This window comes from Trachypithecus francoisi, unplaced genomic scaffold, assembly GCF_009764315.1.
Source record: "Trachypithecus francoisi isolate TF-2019V2 unplaced genomic scaffold, Tfra_2.0 Lachesis_group5, whole genome shotgun sequence".
NCBI classification, from domain to species: domain Eukaryota; kingdom Metazoa; phylum Chordata; class Mammalia; order Primates; family Cercopithecidae; genus Trachypithecus; species Trachypithecus francoisi.
In genome coordinates, this window is record NW_022681470.1 from 112600656 (window position 1) to 112623898 (window position 23243).

At 48.9% G+C, this 23243-nt stretch overlaps 1 protein-coding gene across 3 annotated transcripts; it reads left to right on the forward strand.

Moving 5' to 3' along the window:
* The first annotated feature begins 1248 nt into the window (after window positions 1-1248).
* MYBPHL (myosin binding protein H like) lies at window positions 1249-16783 on the forward strand. Of its 3 annotated transcripts, none has more exons than XM_033198345.1 (10): window positions 1249-1393; window positions 1652-1841; window positions 10917-11005; window positions 11548-11743; window positions 11980-12119; window positions 12227-12386; window positions 12811-12947; window positions 13852-14038; window positions 14905-14948; window positions 16687-16783. In XM_033198345.1, the coding sequence occupies exons 2-9, from the start codon at window positions 1697-1699 to the stop codon at window positions 14913-14915; spliced, it is 1065 nt and encodes a 354-aa protein (XP_033054236.1). In that variant the 5' UTR covers window positions 1249-1393; window positions 1652-1696; the 3' UTR covers window positions 14916-14948; window positions 16687-16783. The 3 variants fall into 3 exon arrangements, with proteins under 3 accessions (XP_033054236.1, XP_033054239.1, XP_033054237.1); XM_033198348.1 differs by having other exon boundaries at window positions 1655-1841; XM_033198346.1 differs by having other exon boundaries at window positions 1249-1841.
* The last annotated feature ends 6460 nt before the right edge of the window (window positions 16784-23243 follow it).

The following is a 23243-nucleotide window of genomic DNA, read 5'->3' on the forward strand; positions in this document are numbered from 1 at the left end:
TCGTTCCAACAAAGGGCTAAGATGCAGCCTGGGCCAATTTCCTCACCAAAAGATGGGTTACATGTTGTATAAAAGGGGGTGTATTTGGGGTCTCCTGGCTAGGGGACTGTCCACACTTAACAGGGCCTTGGCTGGGTCAGGCAAGAAAAATAGTTCAGGAAGACCTTCAAACTAGTTCTGATATGGCAAAAACCCAGTCTTCTGCCAACCAAACCAGCCCCATAGGCCATCCAAGGCCCCAATAAACAGATTGTCCTGGACCTCAGCCCCTATACCAGTTACAAAGAGGGTGAGCTTCTGTCACCCCAAGATAACACAGACTCCTGGGATCTTACCAATTACCCCAAAATTGAGGGCAAAATAAGAAGTCAGTCATTCATTCAACTGCACCCATTTTTTTTCATGAAAAAAATAACAGGGGTGAGTAGGGGCTGTGGGAACCCTGTACTTTCCACTCAGCTTTGCTGTGACTTTAAAACTGCTCTAAAATTAAAGCATTTTAAAATGCAGAGGGATGCTGGCTTCTGGAGATAAGAAGGTAGGAGTATGACAGGAAAGCGGCAGTGGCCATGGCATGTACAACACGTATAGAAAGATGGTTTGCTAAGTCTGGAAATCCTACTAATGTGACTAGTACCTGCTGTGAGCTGGCTGCTTTCCTATAGATTGTATCCTTTTATCCTCAACACAATCATGGCATCATCCCTTGTTTCACAGGCTGGGACCTGAGACTCTGAGTCGGTGATTTGCCCAGAGTCCCAGCTGGTGAGTGAGTGGTACAGCCAGAAGTCACACGCAGGTCTTCTGAGCTCGCCTCCCTCTACCACTGCTGCCTCTCCCTTTATTTGTACTTCATCTCATAGGCAAGGCAGCCATTGACAGCTCTCAAAGGGGGAAGTGCTGGCCTGACCTAAAAATAGCTTACATTTATCAAGCACTTAGTCGGGTACACTCTGCTAAGCACTTTACAGAGATTACCTCTTTAATCCTCACAACGACCCTATGGTTATAATTATCTCCATTTTACAGATGAGGAAACAGACTGAAGAGAGACTGTGATGTGTTGTGAGTCACACAGCTAGTTGGTGACAGAGCCCCAAGTGGTGCCCGGGCAGCCAGTGTGAGTGCAGTCTCCACCTACCACTGCACTGTGCCCGCTGCCCCCTGGGGAGCGGGGGAGGATGGGACAGGCCCTGTAAAGGTCGAGTTGATAAGACTTTACAACTCATTGAATGTGGGAGCAGAGGGAGAAAGAGCAGTTCAGGCATTGCTGTGAGTCAGCTGATCCTGGGCCCCTTCTTTGGGACCTGAATGCCCTGCGGGATGAACTGGAGGTCAGGAGCAGAGATGTCACTCAACCCTCCCGACAGAAATCAGAGGTCCCTTGTGGATGGTCTGTGTTCAAGCTCTCCCTCCTTCCCTGGTGCTGTGGGGGATGTCATCTCTCTCTCGAGATAACCGGGCCACCTCAGTCCTCCTCCTGGGGCTATTCTTGGCTGCTCTTTGATCCTCCTCTCTCCCCCAACCCCTACTTCAGCCCTTCTGCAGGGCGTAGCTGAGTGGGGGAAGGCCAGCCCAGTTACGTAACCCTGTGGCTGGGACCCGGGAGGCCAGCCTGGGAGCAGGTGCTCAGCCCCTCCCTCATCACCAGCAGTGAAAATCTAGACCTGGAGCTCAGCCTCTGGGAAGGCCCAGCATGGAGGCAGCCACAGCTCCGGAGGTGGCCGCAGGATCCAAGCTGAAGGTGAAAGAAGTCAGCCCAGCGGATGCTGAACCACCCCAGGCTTCACCTGGACAGGGGGCTGGCAGCCCCACTCCCCAGCTCCTGCCCCCTATAGAAGGTGACCCATGGCGGGTGGGGAGGGTGGCAAGGCCGGGTGGTGGGAGTTGGGGAGGACATTGCCACTTTCCTGATGCCACCTCAGGTTTTTTGCAGAGCTAAAGACTTTATGGGATTGGTGCTTAGGCTGGAGATCATTCGTGGGAGCCCCCAGCCCCTATCCTTGATGGAGTCTGACTTGCTGCTCAAATGTCCCTGCTAAGTTTTTGTGTTTTAGCTGAGAAGTCAGTGATGGTGTTGGTGGCACTTTACAGTGACTAAAAATGATCTGTTTATATTTTTACCTTTTAAAAAATTGTCGGCCGGGCGCGGTGGCTCAAGCCTGTAATCCCAGCACTTTGGAAGGCCGAGACGGGCGGATCACAAGGTCAGGAGATCGAGACCATCCTGGCTAACACGGTGAAATCCCGTCTCTACTAAAAAATACAAAAAACTAGCCGGGCGAGGTGGTGGGCGCCTGTAGTCCCAGCTACTCAGGAGGCTGAGGCAGGAGAATGGCGTGAACCCGGGAAGTGGAGCTTGCAGTGAGCTGAGATCCGGCCACTGCACTCTAGCCTGGGCGACAGAGCGAGACTCCGTCTCAAAAAAAAAAAAAAAAAAAAATTGTCATAAGGACTGGGAGGACCTGATGTACTAATGGCCAGTCAGGAAGGGACTGAGGGGTGAGAGAGAGTGTCTGTCTGCGGAAGGAACAGAGAAATCAAAAGCTATGGCAATGGGGAGGCTAAGAGTGGGGCAGCATAGTGACACTCGGCCTCCTGCTGGGCAGTGCCATGGGGTCAGGACCTCCTCCAACCTCCAGCTGCTCCCATGGGAGATCCTGACCCCTCAGAGTCTGAGCTCCACAGAGGTGGAGCTCTCCCGGGAGAAGCATTCGATTTCCCCTTCACGATGGTCTCTGTGCGCCTCTCAGCAAAGAGGCGTTCCCAAGTGAGGAGGTGGTTGGCACGAATTCCAACCCCCAGCTTCCTGCTGCCCATCCCCAAATGCCCTGACTGAGGCCTCTGTAGCTAACCACTTCGTGGCGCTCACCTGGAATTCTTGAGTGAAGAGGATGAAAAGACCACAAACAAGAAACACATGGACTCCCAGGGCAGGAAGAGTCAGGGTAAAAGATGTACTAGACTTGGAGGCAAAGCTCTAGGCTCAATTCCTAGTGCTGCCTCTAACAGCCCTGTGACCTTGGACAAGTCACTGAACTGCTTAGTTTCCATTTTCGCTCTGTAAAATGGTGATTCGTAACATCTACCTATCAGGGTAGTTGAAAGGATTGCTGAGATGATCCAGAGTGCCTCGGAAGAGGTCAAACTAAGACGTAAATAAATGATCAAATATTTCCGAGTGAGAGGTGAAGGCTGCCTTCTGCCTCCATAGGGTTGTGCAGCAGATACTCTCTGCCTCTTATCCTCATGGGAGAGGCCAGGTTTCCAGAAATTGTTTGAATGTCAAGGGCAGAGAGCTGGCCAAGTTTGTCCCATTGAAGATGGGAGCAGAAGTTAGTGTTAATATATTAGGCTGGGGTGATTGAGGCAGAAAACCAGTTTCTTCCCTTAAAAGGCCCAGAGAATAAGTGACAGGCAGCAGGAGAATGAGAGCCGAGACTGCTGACGCCTTGGCTCTCTCTACTGGTCTCCCCAAAACCCCAAGGGAGGGCGCTCATCTCCCCCATGCTTCTCCCCTCTGGCTGCAGCCAGCTCCTGACAGCCCCCAGTCACGGGCCCGCAAATGCAGCCCAAACCCTCTTGTGTGCAGCAGCTCTGTACACTGCAGGCCTCAGGGCTACTAGCACCCAGTGGCTCAACCTAGTGGTATCCTAGAAGTCACTGGCAATAAGAACACCTTTGAATACTTTCCAAAATATATGTGCATCTGCTAACTACCTGGAACAAAGAAGTTCCAAGAGTTCAAATCTTGGCTCTGTTCTGTGGCCCTAAGCAAGTCAATCCACTCCCATTTTCTCATCTGTAAATTGAGGAGTTGAACTAAATCAGGGTCTTAACCTTTTGGTGGATATGGACCCGTAGGAAAATCTAATGACAGCTGTGGACTCTTGCCCCAGGAAAAATACACAAAAAAACACACAAACCCCCACTAAAGATCCTTCAGGGTGCCATGGGCCTGGACTAGATGACCCCTAAGCCACCTGAGAGCTCCAAAGCCTTTCTTCCTCCTAACTCCTCTTCCTTACAGAGAGCTCTGGGACTGAGTATCACAGTAAGCATGTGAAAACATGGGAACTAGAGCAGGCATCAGAAATAGAAATTAATTTGCAAGATCAAAACCAACTGCAAATGGCCAACAATGAGCTTTTAGTTTGGCAAGCCTGCTACGTGGCTAAATAAGCAGGAGTAGGTGGCCGGCATTGGTAAACAGTTCTATGTCTGTCCTCAGCACTACACTGAGCACTGTGTCCTGGACACAAAGCTTGGCAGGGGCGAGAGGAGAGCTTCCAAAACAGGGAGAGGCTGGGTAACAAGCTGCATCCCTCCCATGGAGAAGGTGAGACCCTGAGGTGGAGGAGGGAGAGCCCATCTGCTGACTTCAGCAACATCGCTCCAGCTGACTGTGTGTGCTCTTTCAATCTGAACTGTTCTGTGTCTTCCAGACAAGGGAACTGAATCTCATGCCTAGGAGTGACCTTTCTTCCCGTCCTTCCTTCCATCCTTCCTTTCCTCCTCCTTCCTTCCACAAATATTTAGGTTGTGCCTATGATGTGCCAGGTGCTCATCACAGGTGCCAGAAAATAGAAATCTAACTTCTTCAAAGCCTGGGACCAGAAGTGATTCTCACCATTGCCACTTAGGTCTCATTGGCAAGGACTAGTCTCATGGCCATCCAGCAAAAGGTGGCCGGGTAGGTACCAGAATTGCAGAAATGAACAAAATAGGTAAAAATAACTGCCCTTATGGAAGTTATATTCTCGCAGAGGGAGCTAGATAATAAATAAACAAGTAAAATATCTAATATGTCAGATGGTGAGAAATACTGTGCCAAAACTAATGCAGGGACGGGGATAACACGTGCTGCGGGTAGGAAGCATGCAGGCTTCCTGCTTCAAATGGAATATGCAGTGAGGGCCTCACTAATAAGGTGACATTTGAGCAGCAACTTAAAGGACGTGAGAAAGCAATGCATGCAGGTATTTGGGGGAATATTTCCCACGCAGAGAGAACAACTGCAAAGGCTCAGAGGCAGGAGTGTGCTTTATGGGTTGGGGCAATTGTGGCTGTAGCACAGGGAGGGAGACAGTGGTAGTATTTCAGTCTGAGAGGTAGCGGGGTCGCTGTGAAGACTTTGGTTTGTCTATGAGACAGAGGCACAGCCAGTGCAGGGACTGGGAGTAAGGACTGACAGGACCAACTGTAGATTTTAAGGATTTTTCCAGCTGGCCATGTTAAGAATAGACTGTAGGTGGGCCTTAGACACTAGCAAGATCAACAACTGGGAATGAGAATGAGGGAGAAGGTAGGGAGGTTTTAGAAGGGGAAGGTGTGCAATAGTCACCCAGGAGAATGGGAGACCGAGTGCACTTGGGAAGTCTAGTAGAATTGCCAGGGTCCACTTGGAGGTGGTGGTCACTATTAATGGCCCTCAAGTTAAACTCCACATAATTTTGTATTTTCCCCTAGTCCTGTTACTCTGTGCAGATACAAGCACTGAGTGGGTGGGAAGTTTATTTAACCAGGGTTAGGTATTGCCAGGAGAGTGTAATGAAGTCAAAGAGGACTCAGGGATTTGAGTGAGTGCAAGAGAGAGAGTATAATAATGACCGAGTAATCTAAGTTGGGTGGTGAAGAAAGTGCTGACATGAAAGGGGTGCTAGGTAGTGAGAGGGTGGTAGGACAATGGATCACCGATCTCAGTGGTGCCAAAGAATTGCTGGTGCTGGAGCATTAGAGGAAGTGAGCTAAAGGGATAAAGATTATATTAGTTAGGTATACTAGTGAATGAAACAAATTGGTCTCAGGAATGACAGACATCTATTTCTCACTAGTGTAAGAACTGAAAACAACTGTATTCTGCAGATAGTTCTCCTCCATGTGGTAATTCAGGGACCCAGGCCTCTTTCATCTTGGGGCTCTGCCATTCCTTAGGGCCCCGTGATCATTTGCATACAGCTAGCAGAAGGAGAAAACAGAAATCTAACTTCTTCAAAGCCTGGGACCAGAAGTGATTCTCACCATTGCCACTTAGGTCTCATTGGCAAGAACTAGTTTCATGGTCATCCAGCAAAAGGTGGCCGGGTAGCCACCTCTCAGAGATAGCTACACTACAGAAGGGGTAACATACATTTTGTTAGGCAGTTAGCCATCTCTGTTATAGAGGTGGTGATGAGACAGTGGGATGCTTGTAATTCTGATCATAGAAGGATTGTAGCTCTTGGTCTAGAAAATAGCCACAGGGGCCGGGCGCGGTGGCTCAAGCCTGTAATCCCAGCACTTTGGGAGGCCGAGACGGGCAGATCACGAGGTCAGGAGATCGAGACCATCCTGGCTAACACGGTGAAACCCCGTCTCTACTAAAAAAATACAAAAAACTAGCCGGGCGAAGTGGCAGGTGCCTGTAGTCCCAGCTACTCTGGAGGCTGAGGCAGGAGAATGGCGTGAACCCAGGAGGCGGAGCTTGCAGTGAGCTGAGATCCGGCCACTGCACTCCAGCCTGGGCGACAGAGCAAGACTCCGTCTCAAAAAGAAAAAGAAAAAGAAAATAGCCACAGGGACCAGTGGCTGAATTAGGAGAGGACAAAGTTATTGGAGGAGTGGTGGGCTGGATGTGAGAGACCCTACAGGGACTGGAAACATGGGTATTGGGACCAGCAGGAATTATGCCTGGAGCAGTGTTGGAGAGACAGTGAGCCAGGGCTAAAACCATCAAGCACTAGGGGGATGACTGTAACACAGGGACGGGGTGGTGGAGTCTTTTCCTCAAAGAAGTGTTGCCTGTTCCTATGTCCTTTTTTTTTTCTGACCTTAGTTTCATGGTCTTCAAGAAAGTGACACTCTTGCCCCACTCCTTTCCCATTGCACCCCTCGAGACAGGTTTCTGAGTAGACCAAGGCCACATCCTAGGCATCTGGTAATGTTTCTCTAAGAAATCCTGGTACTTCTTGGATTTCTGGAAACCTCTGGATAGTTTCAAAGCCGTAGCTAGCCTCCTGCATTCACCCTCTTTTGGTGACCCTTCACCCACATAGGTACGTGTGTATGCAGGCTCTCTCACACACACACTCTCACACACACACACACCATTCACACACACACGTAAACACACCCATACACACATTCATGCATGTACACAAACACACACATTCACGCACATTCACACACACATACATACACCCTCATACAAACACACACACACACACACCCTCTCCACTTCTCCAGTGCTTCCATCTTGATTCTTGTCTCTCCAGGTCATAGTTAGTAACATTGGTCTGAACTATACAGCCCCTAGGGAGCCGCTGGAGAAAGACCGATCCCATAAAAGGGAATTATGAGAGGATAGGAACAATTATAGAATAGCAAACCAGGTGTAAACTTTAGCAGGATAAAAGTAGGATAGGTATTAGGAGGAATTTTCTAATCAGAACTCAAGATCTTTGGACTTGAAGTAGTTTTCTCTTTTCTTTTCTTTTTTTTTTTTCTTTTTGAGATGAAGTTTTGCTCTTGTTGCCCAGGCTGGAGTGCAATGGTGTAACCTCGGCTCACTGCAACCTCTGCCTCCCGGGTTCAAGTGATTCTCCTGCCTCAGTCTCCCAAGTAGCTGGGATTACAGGCGTCCGCCATGACGGCCGGCTAATTTTTGTATATTTAGTGCAGACGGGGTTTCACCATGTTGACCAGGCTAGTCTTGAACTTCTGACTTCAGGTGATCCACCTTCCTCAGCCTCCCAAAGTGCTGGGATTACAGGTCTGAGCCACTGTGCCCGGACTAAAGTAGTCTTCTCTAAGAATCTTTGAGAAAGAATTAGACAGCATTCTGTCTGAGAGAAATGTCATACTGAGAGCAGCCCCGCTCAGAACCAAAGGCCCTTAAAGGACTTTTCAAGATGCCTTTTCTCTAAGACCCTATGAAGGGAGAAAACCAAACTGTGGCTCTCACAGACCTGCTCTTAGAAAACCTAGGCTCTTAAAGGCTCTAGGCTTTGGTTCACATCCCTCCTGGCATCTGAGGAGGAGAAAGACCTTGGGCATCAGGGAAAGCCATGCCTCCCCAAGGTCAGTACAATTTACACCTCGCTTGACTGCAGATGTGTGAAAAGAGATGCCTCAAATGAGCCCGGCATTCACATTCTTAGCAAAGAGTCAGATTGCGCCCGGGTTGGGTTGGGAGGCGATTGGAGAGCATGCTGCTGACCTGCTGACCGGGCGTCTGAAGCTGTCACACTGTCTACTGCCACCTCTGCACGTAGTCAGCTGTGTGAGCCTCACGCCCATCCTCTGCCCTCCCACAGGGAGCTGGGAGCCTGCTGGGAGCAGAGGCCTCACCTGCTCATCCTCGGAGTCCATTCTAGAGACTTAAGTTTCGTCATCTTGTCAGGAAACCCACTGATAAGCAGAGAACCGGCAATGGAGCCGTCCAGGATGGGAGAGACCACCGTCCTCGCGGGCAGCCTCCTTCCTTGCTCTCTCTGCCCAGCTGGGATCCTCTCTAGATCTCAAGGGCCAGTCTGCTCCTCTTCCCTTAACTCCCCCACCTTAGCTTATGTTCCACATAAACCCATTTCTTTCATTTTTCGCTTTAGTTCAGATGTAAGAATGCTAACATTTTCCAAGGTGTTTTTCTAAGAAACACTAGGTAGAAACACATACATCAGCTCACAGCTACCCATGACAGCCCATTCCCTACCTGAGGTCTCGGCAGGGCGGGGCGCAGAGGGCACTTCTACCAGGTGTGAAGTCCTGGGTTCCTCTCCCTGCCTCAACCCTTTGCAGTTCTTGGGTGTGTCTAGCCCCTGCTTTCCCTCTGGGCCTCCTCCCTCCAGGGGCAGGCCACTGTCTGAGCCCTGACTGGTGCTCAGTGCTGGGTGGACACTGGCAGGCAGGACACAGCTGGTGCTCTGAGAATGGGTCCTGCAGACACACAATCTTAGATGGGGAGGCAGGAGTCTCAGGTGCCAGGCACATCGTCACCGCTGGCCGGGAGGTCTCCAGAATACCAGCTTCTTTCTCGGAGCCCTCTTCCTCCCAGCTTCCTTGTTCTGGTGCTTACAGCCCCTTCCCAACGCCAACATTCTGTAGGCAGGCAGCACAGGGACAGCAGAGCCACCTTCTCTCCAGTAAATGTAGGAAGGGTTATTTCCTCCCCCAACAGTGGGGAACCAAGCCCAACAAGATGAGGTTTTGACCCGCCTTTCCAAGTACGGCCCTCTTTTTCAAAACACCCTTAAGTCATATCCACCCTTTTTCAACTCCTTGGTTGCTTGCCAAGATGGCCACAGGAGGGAGCCCATCACACAAATGCTGCTTCTGTTCTTCATGCCCCGCCCCTCCCAAGCCACCAGAGCCCAGCCGAGGGCAGCCACAGCAGGGTCGCTCAGCCGCCTGGGGCTGCTGCATCTGTGCTGAGGCAGTCAAGCCCTGAGCAGGGCAGGGAGGACGGGCACGCTGACCCGTCAAGTCCTCTCATCATGTATTCCTGAGGTGCAGTCTAAGACAGGCACAGCCCAGGTGAAAACATAAGCCACACAGCACAAAAGGAAACTGCAGAAATCAAACGGACCGTGTGCACTGTACATTGCTATTGATCTTCATTTGCAAAAGTCTCGAGACCTTGAGATTATCATGGGGAGACTCTGGGAGTGAAGTTCTCTGGACAATGCTTGCCAACTGAGCTGGAGGAAGGACACAGTAGAAGCTCTGTTTCAGTTGCGTCACTTACATGTTTGTGTTGTGTGGTGTACATATTTAAATAGTTCATCTATAAGTAAACAGACATATGTCATAGTGAATGCTCAGGGAAGTATTTTCACAGAAGTGTGCATTATCAAAGAGTTTGGAATCCACTATCAAGCAGTCATGCTGTTTGCCACAGGAATGTACCAGGGGTGAAGTTCTTCCAACTGCCAAGAATGAACTGTGGCGGGAATCCTGGGTTGTTGGGAACTGAAGCACGATCACATTCTACTGAAGATAACTTCAGCCAGGCGACTGCCTGTACCTGAGAAAGGAAGAGATAGCAGCCAGGAAAAGGCCAGAAAATGGTACCCGTCTCAGCCAGGCCCCCGAGGGAACCCAGGTAGAATATTTGTGCTTTGGCAGCCGAGACAGTGTGAGGCATCCCAGGAGGAGAGAAATGACGCCTGGTTATTCTCCAAACCTACACTCAGCACTTTTCCAAGCCTCTCCTGTCTTCATCCTGGAAGCTCAAACACATCATCTAATCTCCACTTCTCACTGGGGCAGACCTGGGAGATCAAGAGGAAATGACCGGTGGACCTCATCTGTCCCAGAATCTGTAAAAAATGATCCTCTGCAAACTGGAAGAAGCCTGGGAGCAGAGTGACCATGCAGAGGAAGGGACCCAGACATGCGCTCCCTCTGCAGTGACGTCAGCATTGTCTCCGTGGGCGGCTGAGGAGGCCAGGGTGTTGACTCTGCCTGCAGAATGGAGAGCATTCTCCTCAGACTCAGACTTAACTGGGAGGTCAGGATTGACATGGAAAGTGGCCTTGACAAAAGGAATGGTATTAAGGACAAATGTAGAAAAGGGTGGAAAGACAAACCACACAGATTAGGCTGGTCTGTACATAAACAGGAAAATAAAAATGCCTCCATCAGGATGGAATGCCTCCAGATGATGGAAAGTCAGCATTTGAGAGTTACAAATTAGGAGAACTGTCAGACTCACGCTCCAGTGTTCTTTCTGCTGAGACTTTAACGTTCCCAGGGTGTTCCTTAAGCCAAGCCCTCTCCCCAAATCCCAGCAGGATGATGGGAGCACTCTTCCCCTTCCTTCTAAGAAAGGCTTAATTTGGTGACTGATTCCTGGGCCACCCACCCACAGCAGGCAGCTGGAGGCAGGATTTACTTTCTCTGAGTATCCATCTCCTATTTTCTCTCTTTCCATCACTCAGAGCACCCCAAGATCTGGCTACCTCGGGCCCTGAGGCAGACCTACATCCGGAAGGTTGGGGACACAGTGAACCTACTAATCCCATTCCAGGTGATCACGCGAGAACCATACTGGGTCCATGTCTGGGGCCAGCCCAGGCTTTGGATTTGGAAACAGATGCCAAGAGTCCTGCTAGCAGAGGGGCAATCTTCCCAGCCTTGGATAGAAGGGGTCACATCACCAGAAGTCTGAGACCAAATGACCTCTGCACTCCTGAGGGTGGGTTTGGATAGGACTGGATGTGCACCCATGAGGTGGTGTGAGGTTAATCCATACCATTCAGTCTGCAGAGGCCACGGAACTTGCAGTTAGAAGGGTTCTTGGCAGTTTGAGTGGCTATTCATTTGGATCACAGCTGCCCCGGGTGTTCATGACCTAAGCTCTCAGAGGTTGAAGACATCCCTCTTTCCCAAGATCCTTAGGTTGTTGCTGAAAGGAGGAGGCCCCCGGGAGGGTCAACCAACTTCTAACTCAAGGACTGTGCAGCTCCAAGTCAAGCCTCCCTGTGGACCTGGGGTGGCGGGACCCCTACAGCAGCAGGAAGAGTCAGGAAGCCTCTCAGGGCTGCTCAAAGCATTACCCTCATTCCTCAGGGCAAGCCCAAACCTCAAGCCATCTGGACACATGATGGCTGTGCCTTGGACACCAGCCGTGTGAGTGTGCGGAATGGGGAACGAGACTCTATCCTCTTCATCCGAGAAGCCCAACGTGCTGATTCAGGTCGCTACCAACTCCGTGTGCGGCTGGGCGGGCTGGAGGCCACCGCCACCATTGACATCCTGGTGATTGGTACGGCAGGGAGGGGGGGTGTGGGAGATGGGGGTCCTCAGGAACTCCCTCTCCAGGCTGAAGAGGAGCCAGCTCAGAGAGCTGAGGAAGCTGGGACAAGGCCCCCATGTTGTGTCTGGGACACAGGGTGGGCACAGGAAGGGTAGCTGAGCAGGAAAAGGGGCTGGGGCACTCCTGAAGTGACTTCAATGCATGTGGGCTGTGCCGCGCCCACTGCCATGGCTTTGCCCTTTCAGAGAGGCCAGGCCCTCCTCAGAGTATTAAGCTGGTGGACGTTTGGGGCTTCAACGCTACCCTGGAATGGACACCTCCTCAAGATACGGGGAATACAACACTCCTGGGATACACGGTGCAGAAGGCTGACACAAAATCTGGGGTGAGGCCAGCTGGGAAGGAAGGAGGGTGGAAGAGGGCATGCTGGGTCAGGCCTCTGGTAGTTCCACATGGGGTGGCTGATTTCTGGCATCATGTTCGGCCCCACAGCTGTGGTTCACGGTGCTGGAGCACTATCACCGCACCAGCTGCATCATCTCCGACCTCATCATCGGCAACTCCTATGCCTTCCGTGTCTTTGCTGAAAACCAATGCGGACTCAGTGAAACAGCCCCCATCACCACGGACCTCGCCCACATCCAGAAAGCAGGTAAGGGAGGCACGGGGACCATGAGCTGGGAAGACTTAAGGATAGGCCGGGTGCAGTGACTCACACCTGTAATTCCAGCACTTTGGGAGACCAAGGCAGGCAGATCACTTGAGGTCAGGAGTTCGAGACCATCCTGGCCAACATGGTGAAACCTCATCTCTACTAAAAATACAAAAATTAGCCAGGCACGGTGGCGCACTCCTGTAATCCCAGCTACTCAGGAGGCTGAGGCAGGAGAATTGCTTGAATTCGGGAGGTGGAGGTTGCAGTGAGCCGAGATAGAGCCACTGCACTCCAGCCTGGGCAACAGAGTAAAACTCCATCTAAAAAAAAAAAAAAAGAAAGAAAGAAAAGGCTAAGGATAACGAGTCGATGAGGACTGCGATCTCAGAAGCTACATCCCAGCCCCTCTTGGTGCCCTCAGCTACTGTTTACAAGACCAAGGGGTTTGCCCAACGAGATTTCTCTGAAGCCCCAAAGTTTACCCAGCCTCTGGCCGACTGCACTACAGTCACCGGCTATAACACCCAGCTCTTCTGCTGTGTCCGTGCCTCTCCCCGGGTGAGTGGGGGCTCTGGGGGGCGCTGTGCTGAGCTGCTTTCTGTTCCTGCCTCTCCTAATGTAAGCTGAGTTGCAGAGCATTGTAACATAACATCTGTTACCATCACCGCCATTTGCCTCTTCAACAGCGCAGTATTTAGGAACAGTCGGGGTGCTTGGAGTCCAAGACAGACTAATGAGAATGACATTTCCTTTTGAGTGTTTGTTTCTCATATATGAAAATGTTGCTTACTGACCTGCTGGCAATTAGGCATGCGCTTCAAGTTGTGTCTCTGGTAGGAGTGACAGAGTCCTGGTGGTTTCTCCTTCCCATCCGTACCTCATCCCATCAGGGCTGTGCACACACAAGCTGCCTAGAGTTCAGCCTTTGGCCACAATCCTGAACAAGCCTCTCTATTTACAATCTAGTCATCATGCTCCACACACACCATAAAACACCAGTAATAACCTGTACCAAGAACCTTTGGGTTTTGAGTCTGGGCCGGACTACATGGAGATAACATCTCAGAAGGGGGATATCAAGAGCCCACTCTAGAAGCTACTCTCTAACCAGAGGCAACTCACAAGTCAGCAGTGGGAACAGAATACAAATGGTTCACAACAGGTGAGCCTGATGCTCAGTGCTTCTGATCCTGAGAGCACGGTACAGAAGTTCACAGTTTTCTTCCAGTCAGAAATATTGGCGAAGAAAGTGAAGTTTCAGGCGCTATTTTCAACCAAGAGAAGGAGCTTGGGCGACTACTGAAGGTACTGGAAGGGGAAACCCTTCCCACAACATAAGGAACAGGGAGCCTTCCAGAAAGCCATTATCTCTTTGTAGACAGAGTCCCAGAAACTGAGCACAGAAAGGCTATTTGTTCTTACCCCGCCCCTCCTTGCTGCCTCTCTCATCTTTGTCTTTCAGCCCAAGATCATCTGGCTGAAGAACAAGATGGTTATCCAAGGCAACCCTAAGTACAGAGCCCTGACTCACCTGGGAATCTGCTCCCTAGAGATCCGCAAGCCTGGTCCCTTTGATGGAGGCATCTATACCTGCAAGGCGGTGAACCCCCTAGGGGAGGCATCTGTAGACTGTCGGGTGGATGTGAAAGGTAAGGGCAAGAGGAGAACTAGTGCCTTAGGTTGCCAGTCACCTCCTCTCTCCACCAGTGGAAGAGTCAGGAGCCAGAGACGCAAGCCTAGGTGGAGAAGGGGCTCCTCTGTTGGACCCTCTCATCGTTGTCATCATCAGGATGTCTTGTAGGAGACATTTTAATTATCTACGATCTCATTTCTCTCCATCACAATTCAATAATATAGGAAGAATTGTTATTTCCATTTTGCAAAAGAGAAGATGAAAGTACGGGGGGGAACTGGTTTGCCCATGATTTCCGGTGTCAGTTAATTGACCACCTGGCACTGGTGGAAAGAGCCCAGGTCTCCCGGTCCTCACTCAGCTCATTTTTCTTTATGCTGTGCTATCTTCTGGCTCAGCCTAGGAAAGCTGCAGCTGTTTGTCGGGCTTTATTTCACTTTCCCCTCTGATTTGTTTACAGGTAATATTGCATATCCTCTCTACTTCCTTAAAGTATTTAATCACTTATCTATACCTGTCACCTTGTTCAGATCTCCATCATTGTGTTTAACATACTGTTTTATAATTTTCTATTTATAGATGTTTCCCTATTAAATTATAAGCATTTTGAGGGCAGGGACAGTGTCTTATTTGCCTTTGTCCCCACAGTGTCTAGCCCAGTTTCTGACACATAATAGGCACTCTAAATGTTTGTTGCGTGAATCGAGAATGAATGAGCCCTTACATGTCCTGTTCTTCTCTATGTATAGACTACCTAATTAGCACCATTGACTCCCAAAAACCTGAAATAGAATATTTCTATTTCTAATGCTAATGCTCTGAAAGAAGGTTTCTCAGAGATTTCTGAGATGTTAACACTGATAAATGTCCAAATTATTGCAGTTCCTAATTGAGGACACCTAAGAAGACGTGGTACTCTGACAAAGGTAAGTAAAGGCCGGGCGCGGTGGCTCAAGCCTGTAATCCCAGCACTTTGGGAGGCCGAGACGGCGGATCACGAGGTCAGGAGATCGAGACCATCCTGGCTAACACGGTGAAACCCCGTCTCTACTAAAAAAATACAAAAAATTAGCCGGGCGAGATGGCGGGCGCCTGTAGTCCCAGCTACTCGGGAGGCTGAGGCGAGAGAATGGCGTAAAACCCGGGAGGCGGAGCTTGCAGTGAGCTGAGATCCGGCCACTGCACTCCAGCCTGGGCGATACAGCGAGACTCCGTCTCAACAAAAAAAAAAAAAAAAAAAAAGGTAAGTAAAGAGAGGCAAGATGTGTCAGTGGATTAGTTCCTGTTTATGGCTAGTGTTGTTGAGTCAGGGACAGAGGTGCATTCCTGAGCCTTCCATTCATGTACCCACTGGTGACCACTTTTGTTGTAACCATTTTTTTTTTTTTTTTTGTGGGGGGGGGGTGAGGTCTTGCTCTGTTGCCCAGGCCGGAGCGCAGTGGCGCCATCTCGGCTCACTGCAACCTCTGCCTCCTGGGTTCAAATGATTCTTGTGCTTCAGTCTCCTGAGTAGCTGGGATTACAGGTGTGTGCCACCATGCCCAGCTATTTTTTTTTTTTTAGTAGAGACGGGATTTCACCATGTTAGCCAGGATGGTCTCAATCTCCTGACTCATGATCCACCCGCCTTGGCCTCCCAAAGTGCTGAGATTACAGACATAAGCCACTGTGCTCGGCCTGTTTTTAAAAGCGAATACCGTCATCCCTGTGGAGAGAATGTATACTAGATGCAGTCTGCTTTTGTCATATCCTCTCTCCATCTGAACTTCTCAAGTTGATGGTAGAAATAAAACCTAATGGTCCTCTGAAGAAGAGTGACAGCATCCACCTAATCATAAGGAGGTTCTGTGGGAGGCAGCTGGGCAGGTATTGTAGGAAAAGATGTCAAGGGAACTATTCGGAGTGCAGGAACCCACAATGGTCACAGCACCTTATGCCTGTGGGGTACATAAGGACAGGGGAGGCTGCTCCTGCTGACTGAGTAAACACCTCAGGATCATAAGCATGGTAAAAAATTGATTAATATGTTTGTTTTTTTTTTACTTGGAAGCTTATGGATTCCTTCCCTTCCAAGAGAAGAAAATCCTCCTTCTCATTTATGTCAATTATAATTTAACCTTTAGGTGTGCGGTCCCAAGCAGCACATTATTGGCAAAAGGCAGCTCAGCTCATCATTTAGAACTTGACAGCTCCTTTAGATTTTCTGTCATTCACAGTAGGTATGTTGTGTACAAATTGATGCATAAGGTGAAAAAGAAGCTTGAGAAAGAACTAAAGAGAACAAGTTCCCAGTGTCCTCTCTGACTTGTAGCTGCTGGCTGATGGAAATTGGAAATGATTTTGATCCCATAAGACATTTATTTAAGGCTCTCACTGGTATGTAGCAAATGAAAGCCCAAAGGGATGCATTACAAGTGCAGACTTCTCAGGAAAGCGCTCTCCGACAGTCGGCTTGCAGAGGCAGCTCTCCCTCTCTCCCCTCCCTCTCTGTGTTAATGATACTTGTGTTCGTGTTAGTTGCCCCTTTCCCTCTCTCACAGCCAGTGCCTAGCAATGAAGTGAATTCATGGCACAGGAGCCAGGGTCCGTGAGAATGGTGCCCTCAGCAGCCTGGTGTCCTCTGGCCATTTACTGTCACGGCTACAAAGTGCTCTCTCTTTTCAGTGCCTGCAGGAAGCCCACCAGTGGTGAGACTGTGTCAAGGAGCTTCGGCACCATGTCTGGTTTGGATTCATCTAAATAAATGTGTGGCTCCCCAGTGCCTAAATGTTCCTGTATTTGAGACTTTCTATGAAACATATGGAAAGTTGCCATCCTTTAGCCATGCTGTAAGGAATCACAGGGCCTTAAGGCTCCCCTTTCTCTTCCCATATCCACATTCTCTTCCACAGAGGTTTTTAATGCTGTTCTTTTCCCTAGACATCTACGACACAACTGAATTCAACTCTCCACAGTACTAAGTGCTGGAAAGAGATGCCGAAGGTGACTTGCGCTCTGCCTCTATGGGCTTTCCAATTTAAGTTGTGATAACAGGACACACATCTACCAAAAAGAGGCAAACAGCAGAACACAAGTATGAACATAGCTAATTATAGGTAGAGCCCCAAGACCTGAGGGCTGGAATGTTACTCAAGAAATTGGAGGGCTGGGCACTGTGGCTCATACCTGTAATCCTAGAACTTTGGGAGGCTGAGGCCGATGAATCACTTGAGGTCAGGAGTTCGAGACCAGCCCGGCCAACATGGTGAAACCCCATCTCTATAAAAATACAAAAATTAGGCCTGACGCGGTGGCTCACGCCTGTAATCCCAGCACTTTGGGAGGCCGAGGCGGATGGATCACGAGGTCAGGAGATCGAGACCATCCTGGCTAACACGGTGAAACCCCCTCTTTACTAAAAATACAAAAAAAACTAGCCGGGCGTGGTGGCAGCACCTGTAGTCCCAGCTACTCGGGAGGCTGAGCCAGGAGAATGGCGTGAACCCGGGAGGCGGAGCTTGCAGTGAGCCTAGATCGCGCCCCTGCCCTCCAGCCTGGGAGACAGAGCGAGACTCTGTCTCAAAAAAAAAAAAAGGCCGGGCGCAGTGGCTCACGCCTGTAATCCCAGCACTTTGGGAGGCCGAGGCGGATGGATCACGAGGTCAGGAGATCGAGACCATCCTGGCTAATAGGCTGAAACCCCGTCTCTACTAAAAATACAAAAACTAGCCGGGCGAGGTGGCTGGCGCCTGTAGTCCCAGCTACTCGGGAGGCTGAGGCAGGAGAATGGCGTAAACCCGGGAGGCGGAGCTTGCAGTGAGCTGAGATCTGGCCACTGCACTCCAGTCCGGGCGACAGAGCGAGACTCCGCCTCAAAAAAAAAAAAAAAAAAAAAATACAAAAATTAGGCTGGGCATTGTGGCTCACGCCCGTAATCCCAGCACTTTGTGAGGCCGAGGCAGGCAGATCACTTGAGGTTAAGAGTTCAAAACCAGCCTGGCCAACATGGTGAAAATCTGTCTCTACTAAAAATACAAATAAATTGGACAGGTGTGGTGGAGGGCGCCTCTCATCCCAGCTACTCAGGAGGCTGAGGGAGGAGAATCGCTTGAACCCAGGAGCCGGAGCTTGCAGTGAGCCGAGATCATGCCATTGCACTCCAGCCTGGGCAACACAGCCAGACTCCATCTCAAAAAAAAAAAAAAAAAAAGGCCAGGCATGGTGGCTCACGCCTGTAATCCCAGCACTTTGGGAGTCCAAGGTGGGCAGATCACGAGGTCAGAAGATCAAGACCATCCTGGCTAACACGGTGAAACCCCGTGTCTACTAAAAATACAAAAGAAAAAAAATTAGCCAGGCGTGGTAGTGAGTGCCTGTAGTCCCAGCTACATGGGAGGCTGAGGCAGGAGAATGGTGTGAACCCGGGAGACCGAGCTTGCAGTGAGCCAAAATCGCACCACTGCCCTCCAGCCTGGGCGACAGAGTGAGACTCAGTCTCAAAAAAAAAAAAAGACATTGGAGCAGAGTCTCATTAAACCCAGGAAAGAATAAAGGTGAGGTTCCCTTGGTTATCTTTGTTTTCATTCTGATGACAAATAAGATATGGAAGGTGTTCTGTGATAGAATCTACGAAGATGATAACAGTTCCTCCTGTCTTTGTATGCGCATGCTGCTCCTCTCATCAAGAGTTGGAGTCTGTTTCCCCTTCCGTTGAATCACGTGACTTGCTTTGACCGAAAGAACGTAGCAGAAGTGATGTGGTGCCCGTCCAGGCCTGGGCCTTAAGAGGTACCATAGTTTCTACTTTTCCTCTTAGAAGTCAGCTCCCATGTAAAGGATCTCAGGCTACATTACTGAATTATGAGAGGCCACGTGGAGGACAACCAAGCATCCTCACTGACAGCCAGCACCCTGGCCCCAGACACATGTGGTCACCTTGGACTCCAAAGCCCCAGTCGAGCACCTTGTAGAGACAAATCACCCCCGGAGAGCCCTGACCAAATTGTAAAATCATGAGCAAATAAATAGTGGCTGTTGTTTCAAGCCACTAAATTTTGAAGTGGTTTGCTATATAATCATAGATTACTAAAACAGCCTTCTATGCAACAGGCACTGAACTAAGTGTCTTATCTCTTTTAATCTTCATTTTACAAATGAGGAAGTTGAAGCTCATAAGTTGTCCCAAGTCATGCAGCTGGTAAGCAGCAGAGCTAGGATTTGAACTAGGTCTGTCTGACTCCAAGGCTTTCCTGTTTTCTCTTATCCCTTTCATCCGGCGATCCCCACTGTAGAGGGTCTAGGTTGGAATTGTGTGTTTAAGAAAGAAAATATTTCCAGGAGGCAATACATATTAGGAAAGGTTTTGAGGAGGTTGGGGAAGCAATTTGGTTGAGCAGAATGTGAAGGGCTTTTTTGTTCAGACCAAAGGTCTATTTTCAGTTGAGGCAAAGTATCTATTCCAGTCCTCAACTGAAGTTCCACAAGAATTAAGCCTCCGTGCCATAAGGCATCCTTTGTGTCATAAATTAACTTATTTCTATGCAATTAGAATGTTACTAGTTATATACTATCCCTTTGAAAATTGAGAAAATAGTCATGCGAATCATTTGTAGGGAACCCCTGCTTGAGAATGTTGGGGGAGGGACCAGAGTGAGTCCAGTGACAGCCAGCCATGTACTCAATGGCAAAGAGGCCTCCCTCCAGTGGAAGCAGGACCTAGATCAGGAAGGGGTGAAATATCCCCCAGCTACGATGCCCTAAGGATAAGTCAGACCTTTGGCCTCAGCCCACAGCCCCATGCCTCTGCTGTTCCCTGAATTACTCAAGGGTCATCCCTTAAAGATTATATATTCCCAAACTTCATGGTGAAGAAATAAAATCACACTGCCCAAGACCTCCAGCCACATTGTGCATCAAAGGAGAAGCACATTGGAGTCTTTGCTGTTCTCATTTATGCATCTGACACTTAAGGAGGACTTCTGAGTTCGGGCCTACTATGTGGCTGGGAGAGGTGGAATTTCTTTCTTTTTTTCTTCTTCTTCTTTTTTTTTTTTTTGAGACAGAGTCTCGCTCTGTCACCCAGGCTGGAGTGCAGTGGCATGATCTTGGCTCACTGCAACCTCAAACTCCTGGGTTCAAGCGATTCTCCTGCCTCAGCCTCCCGAGTAGCTGGGACTACAGGTGCCTGCCACTGCGCCCAGCTAATTTTTTGTATTTTTAGTAGAAATCGGGTTTCACCGTGTTAGCCAGGATGGTCTCGATCTCCTGATCTTGAGATCCACCTGACTCGGCCTCCCAAAGTGCTGGGATTATAGGCACGAGCCACCGTGCCCGACCAGAATTTCTTCATTAATTCATTATTTATCCAAAAACTTAAACACCTGTTCCTACATGTCATTTTGGGGTTGAGGTGAGGAAAACAAATATCAATATTTCCCAGATTACTGGCTGGGCGAAGAATTTTTGTGCCTGAAAGCTATACTTTCTGGCTTTGCTGTCTTTCTAACGGAGGTGAAAGTAGTTCTGTTGCCTTGTTTTTTTTTCCCCTCGTACTGCAACAGCTTTCAAAATCATAATGTGGGCTGGGCACAGTGGCTCACACCTGTAATCCTAACACTTTGGGAGGCTGAAGCAGGCGAATCATCTGAGGTCAGGAGTTCAAGACCAGCCTGACCAACTTGGTGAAACCCTGTCTCTTCTAAAAATACAAAACTAGCCGGGTGTGGTGGCACATACCTGTAATTCCAGCTACTCAGGAGGCTGAGGGAAGAGAATCACTTGAACCCAGGAGGTGGAGGTTACAGTGAGATGAGATCGCACCATTGCACTCCAGCCTGGGTGACAGAGCAAAACTCTGTCTCTCAAAAAAAATATATAATAATAAAAATAAATCATAAATTGGTGGAGTTTCCTTAGGAGAAATTAACTTCCAGTTTGCTAAAACTTCCTCCTCTACTCATCCAAGGATGCATGAAGTGTAGAGTTTCTCTACTCGGGCTGCTCCGAGGGGAAGAAACGCAGTTCATTAACAGCTTCTTCCCTTCTTCCCCTCTGATCTCCACTTTGCTACTACTTGCCTGGAGAGAGGGAAGACCTGCTTGGCTCTGGTTTTCCCACCCTCCATGTACCCTACATCCTGCAAGCAACTGGCATTCCATCTTCATTAGCAGAAGAGGCAATCCTCTTCTCTCTGCTCTTCCTCACATAAACTTGCAAGTTCTGGGTCTTCCCACCCTAAATTCTAAGGCTCTGTCAATGAAAAGAGTTAAACTCTATAAAATATTTGAAGAGATTTCTTCTGAGCCAAATATGAGTGACCAAGGTCCCCTGACACAGCCCCAGAAGATCCTGACAACATGTGCCCAAAGTGGTTGGGCTGTGACTTGGTTTTAATCATTTCGGGGAGACATCAGACATCAATCAATATATGTGAGATGAACATTTGGTTCAGCTGAAATGCCGGGCAACTTGAAGCGGGGTTGGAGGGGCTTCCAGGTCATAGGCAGATTCAAAGGTTTTCTGATTGGCAATTGGTTAAAAGAGTTATTATCCAAGACCTGGAACCAATTGAAAGATATGTCTGGGTTAAGATAAAAAGTTATGGAGATCAAGGTTTTATTATGCAGGTGAAACCTCCAGGTAGCAGACTTCAGAGCTCTTATCAGACCTAAAAAGGTGCCGGACTCCTAGTTCTCTCCCGGATCAGGGAAGAGACCTGGGAAGGAACGGGAATTCTCTACAGAATGTAGATCTTCCCCACAAGAGACAGCTCTGCAGGGCCATTTCAAAATATGTCAAACAAATAGATTTTGGTGAGAGCTAAGTTATGAAGACACAAAGGTGTAAGAATGATATAATGGACTTTGGGTACTCAGGGGAAAGGGTGGAGTGGGGTGAGGGATAAAAGACTACAAATTGGGTGCAATGTACACTGCTTGTGTGGTGGGTGTACCAGAATGTCAGAAATCACCATAAACAACTTATTCATGTAAACAAACACCACCTGGTATTTTCAGTAGCTCCCAAAGAGCTACTGAAAATATATATATTGCACTGGTAAAGTCTCGTGTACATTGCCTATAACGGGATCTCAAAGGACAGGAATTATTTAGAGCAGATGAGTGAATTTGCAACATCTTTTAAAATAAATTTTGTGGGCCAGGCGCAGTGGTTCACGCCTGTAATCCCAGCACTTTGGGAGGCCAAGGCGGGTGGATCACGAAGTCAGGAGATTGAGACCATCCTGGCTAACATGGTGAAACCCCATCTCCACTAAAAATATAAAAAAGTAGCCTGACGTGATAGCAGGCACCTGTAGTCCCAGCTACTTGAGGCAGGAGAATGACGTGAACCTGGGAGGTGGAGCTTACAATGAGCTGAGATTGCAACACTGGACTCCAGCCTGGGCAACAGAGTGAGACTCCGTCTCAACAACAACAACAAAAACAAAAACACAATAAATTTTGTGCTTCATTTGCTTCTAAAAAAAAGAAAAAAGAAAAAGAAAAGAAAAATATATTTTGGGGTAAAATACTTTAATTTCTTTCAGGGTCTACTGTCTGTCATGTGATACTATACTAGAATCAGGCTGGAATTTGGCCTCTTATTGTTAGAGGCGTTTGGACCAGAGCAATTCCATCTTGAATAGGGGCTGGGTAAAATAAGGCTGAGACCTACTGGGCTGCGTTGCCAGACAGTTAGGAATTCTAAGTAACAAGATGAGATCCTAAGGAGGTCAGCACCAGATACACGTCATAAAGACCTTGCTGATGAAACAGGTTGCAGTAAAGAAGCTGGCTAAAACCCACCAAAACCAAGACGATGATGAGAGTGACCTCACTGCTACACTCCCACTAGCGCCATGACAGTTTACAAATGCCATGGCAACATCCGGAAGTTACCCTATACGGTCTGAAAAAAGGAGGCATGAATAATCCACCCCTTGTTTAGCATATCATCAAGAAATAACCATGAAAACGGGCAACCACCAGCCCTCAGGGCTGCTCTGCCTATGCAGTAGCCATTCTTTATTCCTTTACTTTCTTAATCAACTTGCTTTCACTTTATGAACTCACCTTGAATTCTTTCTTGTGTGAGATCCAAGAACCCTCACTTGGGGTCTGGATCAGGACCCCTTTCCAGTAATATTATTGCTACAAAAAATCTGTTTCTGGCCAAGCGTGGTGGTTCATCCCTGTAATCCTAGCACTTGGGGAGGCCAAGGTGGGCAGATCACCTGAGGT

Bases quoted from the DNA above. Each gene is read 5' to 3' on its own strand.
- MYBPHL (XM_033198346.1), top strand. From the start codon at position 1,697: ATGGAGGCAGCCACAGCTCCGGAGGTGGCCGCAGGATCCAAGCTGAAG. The intron at 1,842-10,916 runs GTGACCCATGGC...TCCATCACTCAG, and splicing joins GCTCCTGCCCCCTATAGAAG to AGCACCCCAAGATCTGGCTA. The intron at 12,387-12,810 runs GTAAGGGAGGCA...TGGTGCCCTCAG, and splicing joins CGCCCACATCCAGAAAGCAG to CTACTGTTTACAAGACCAAG.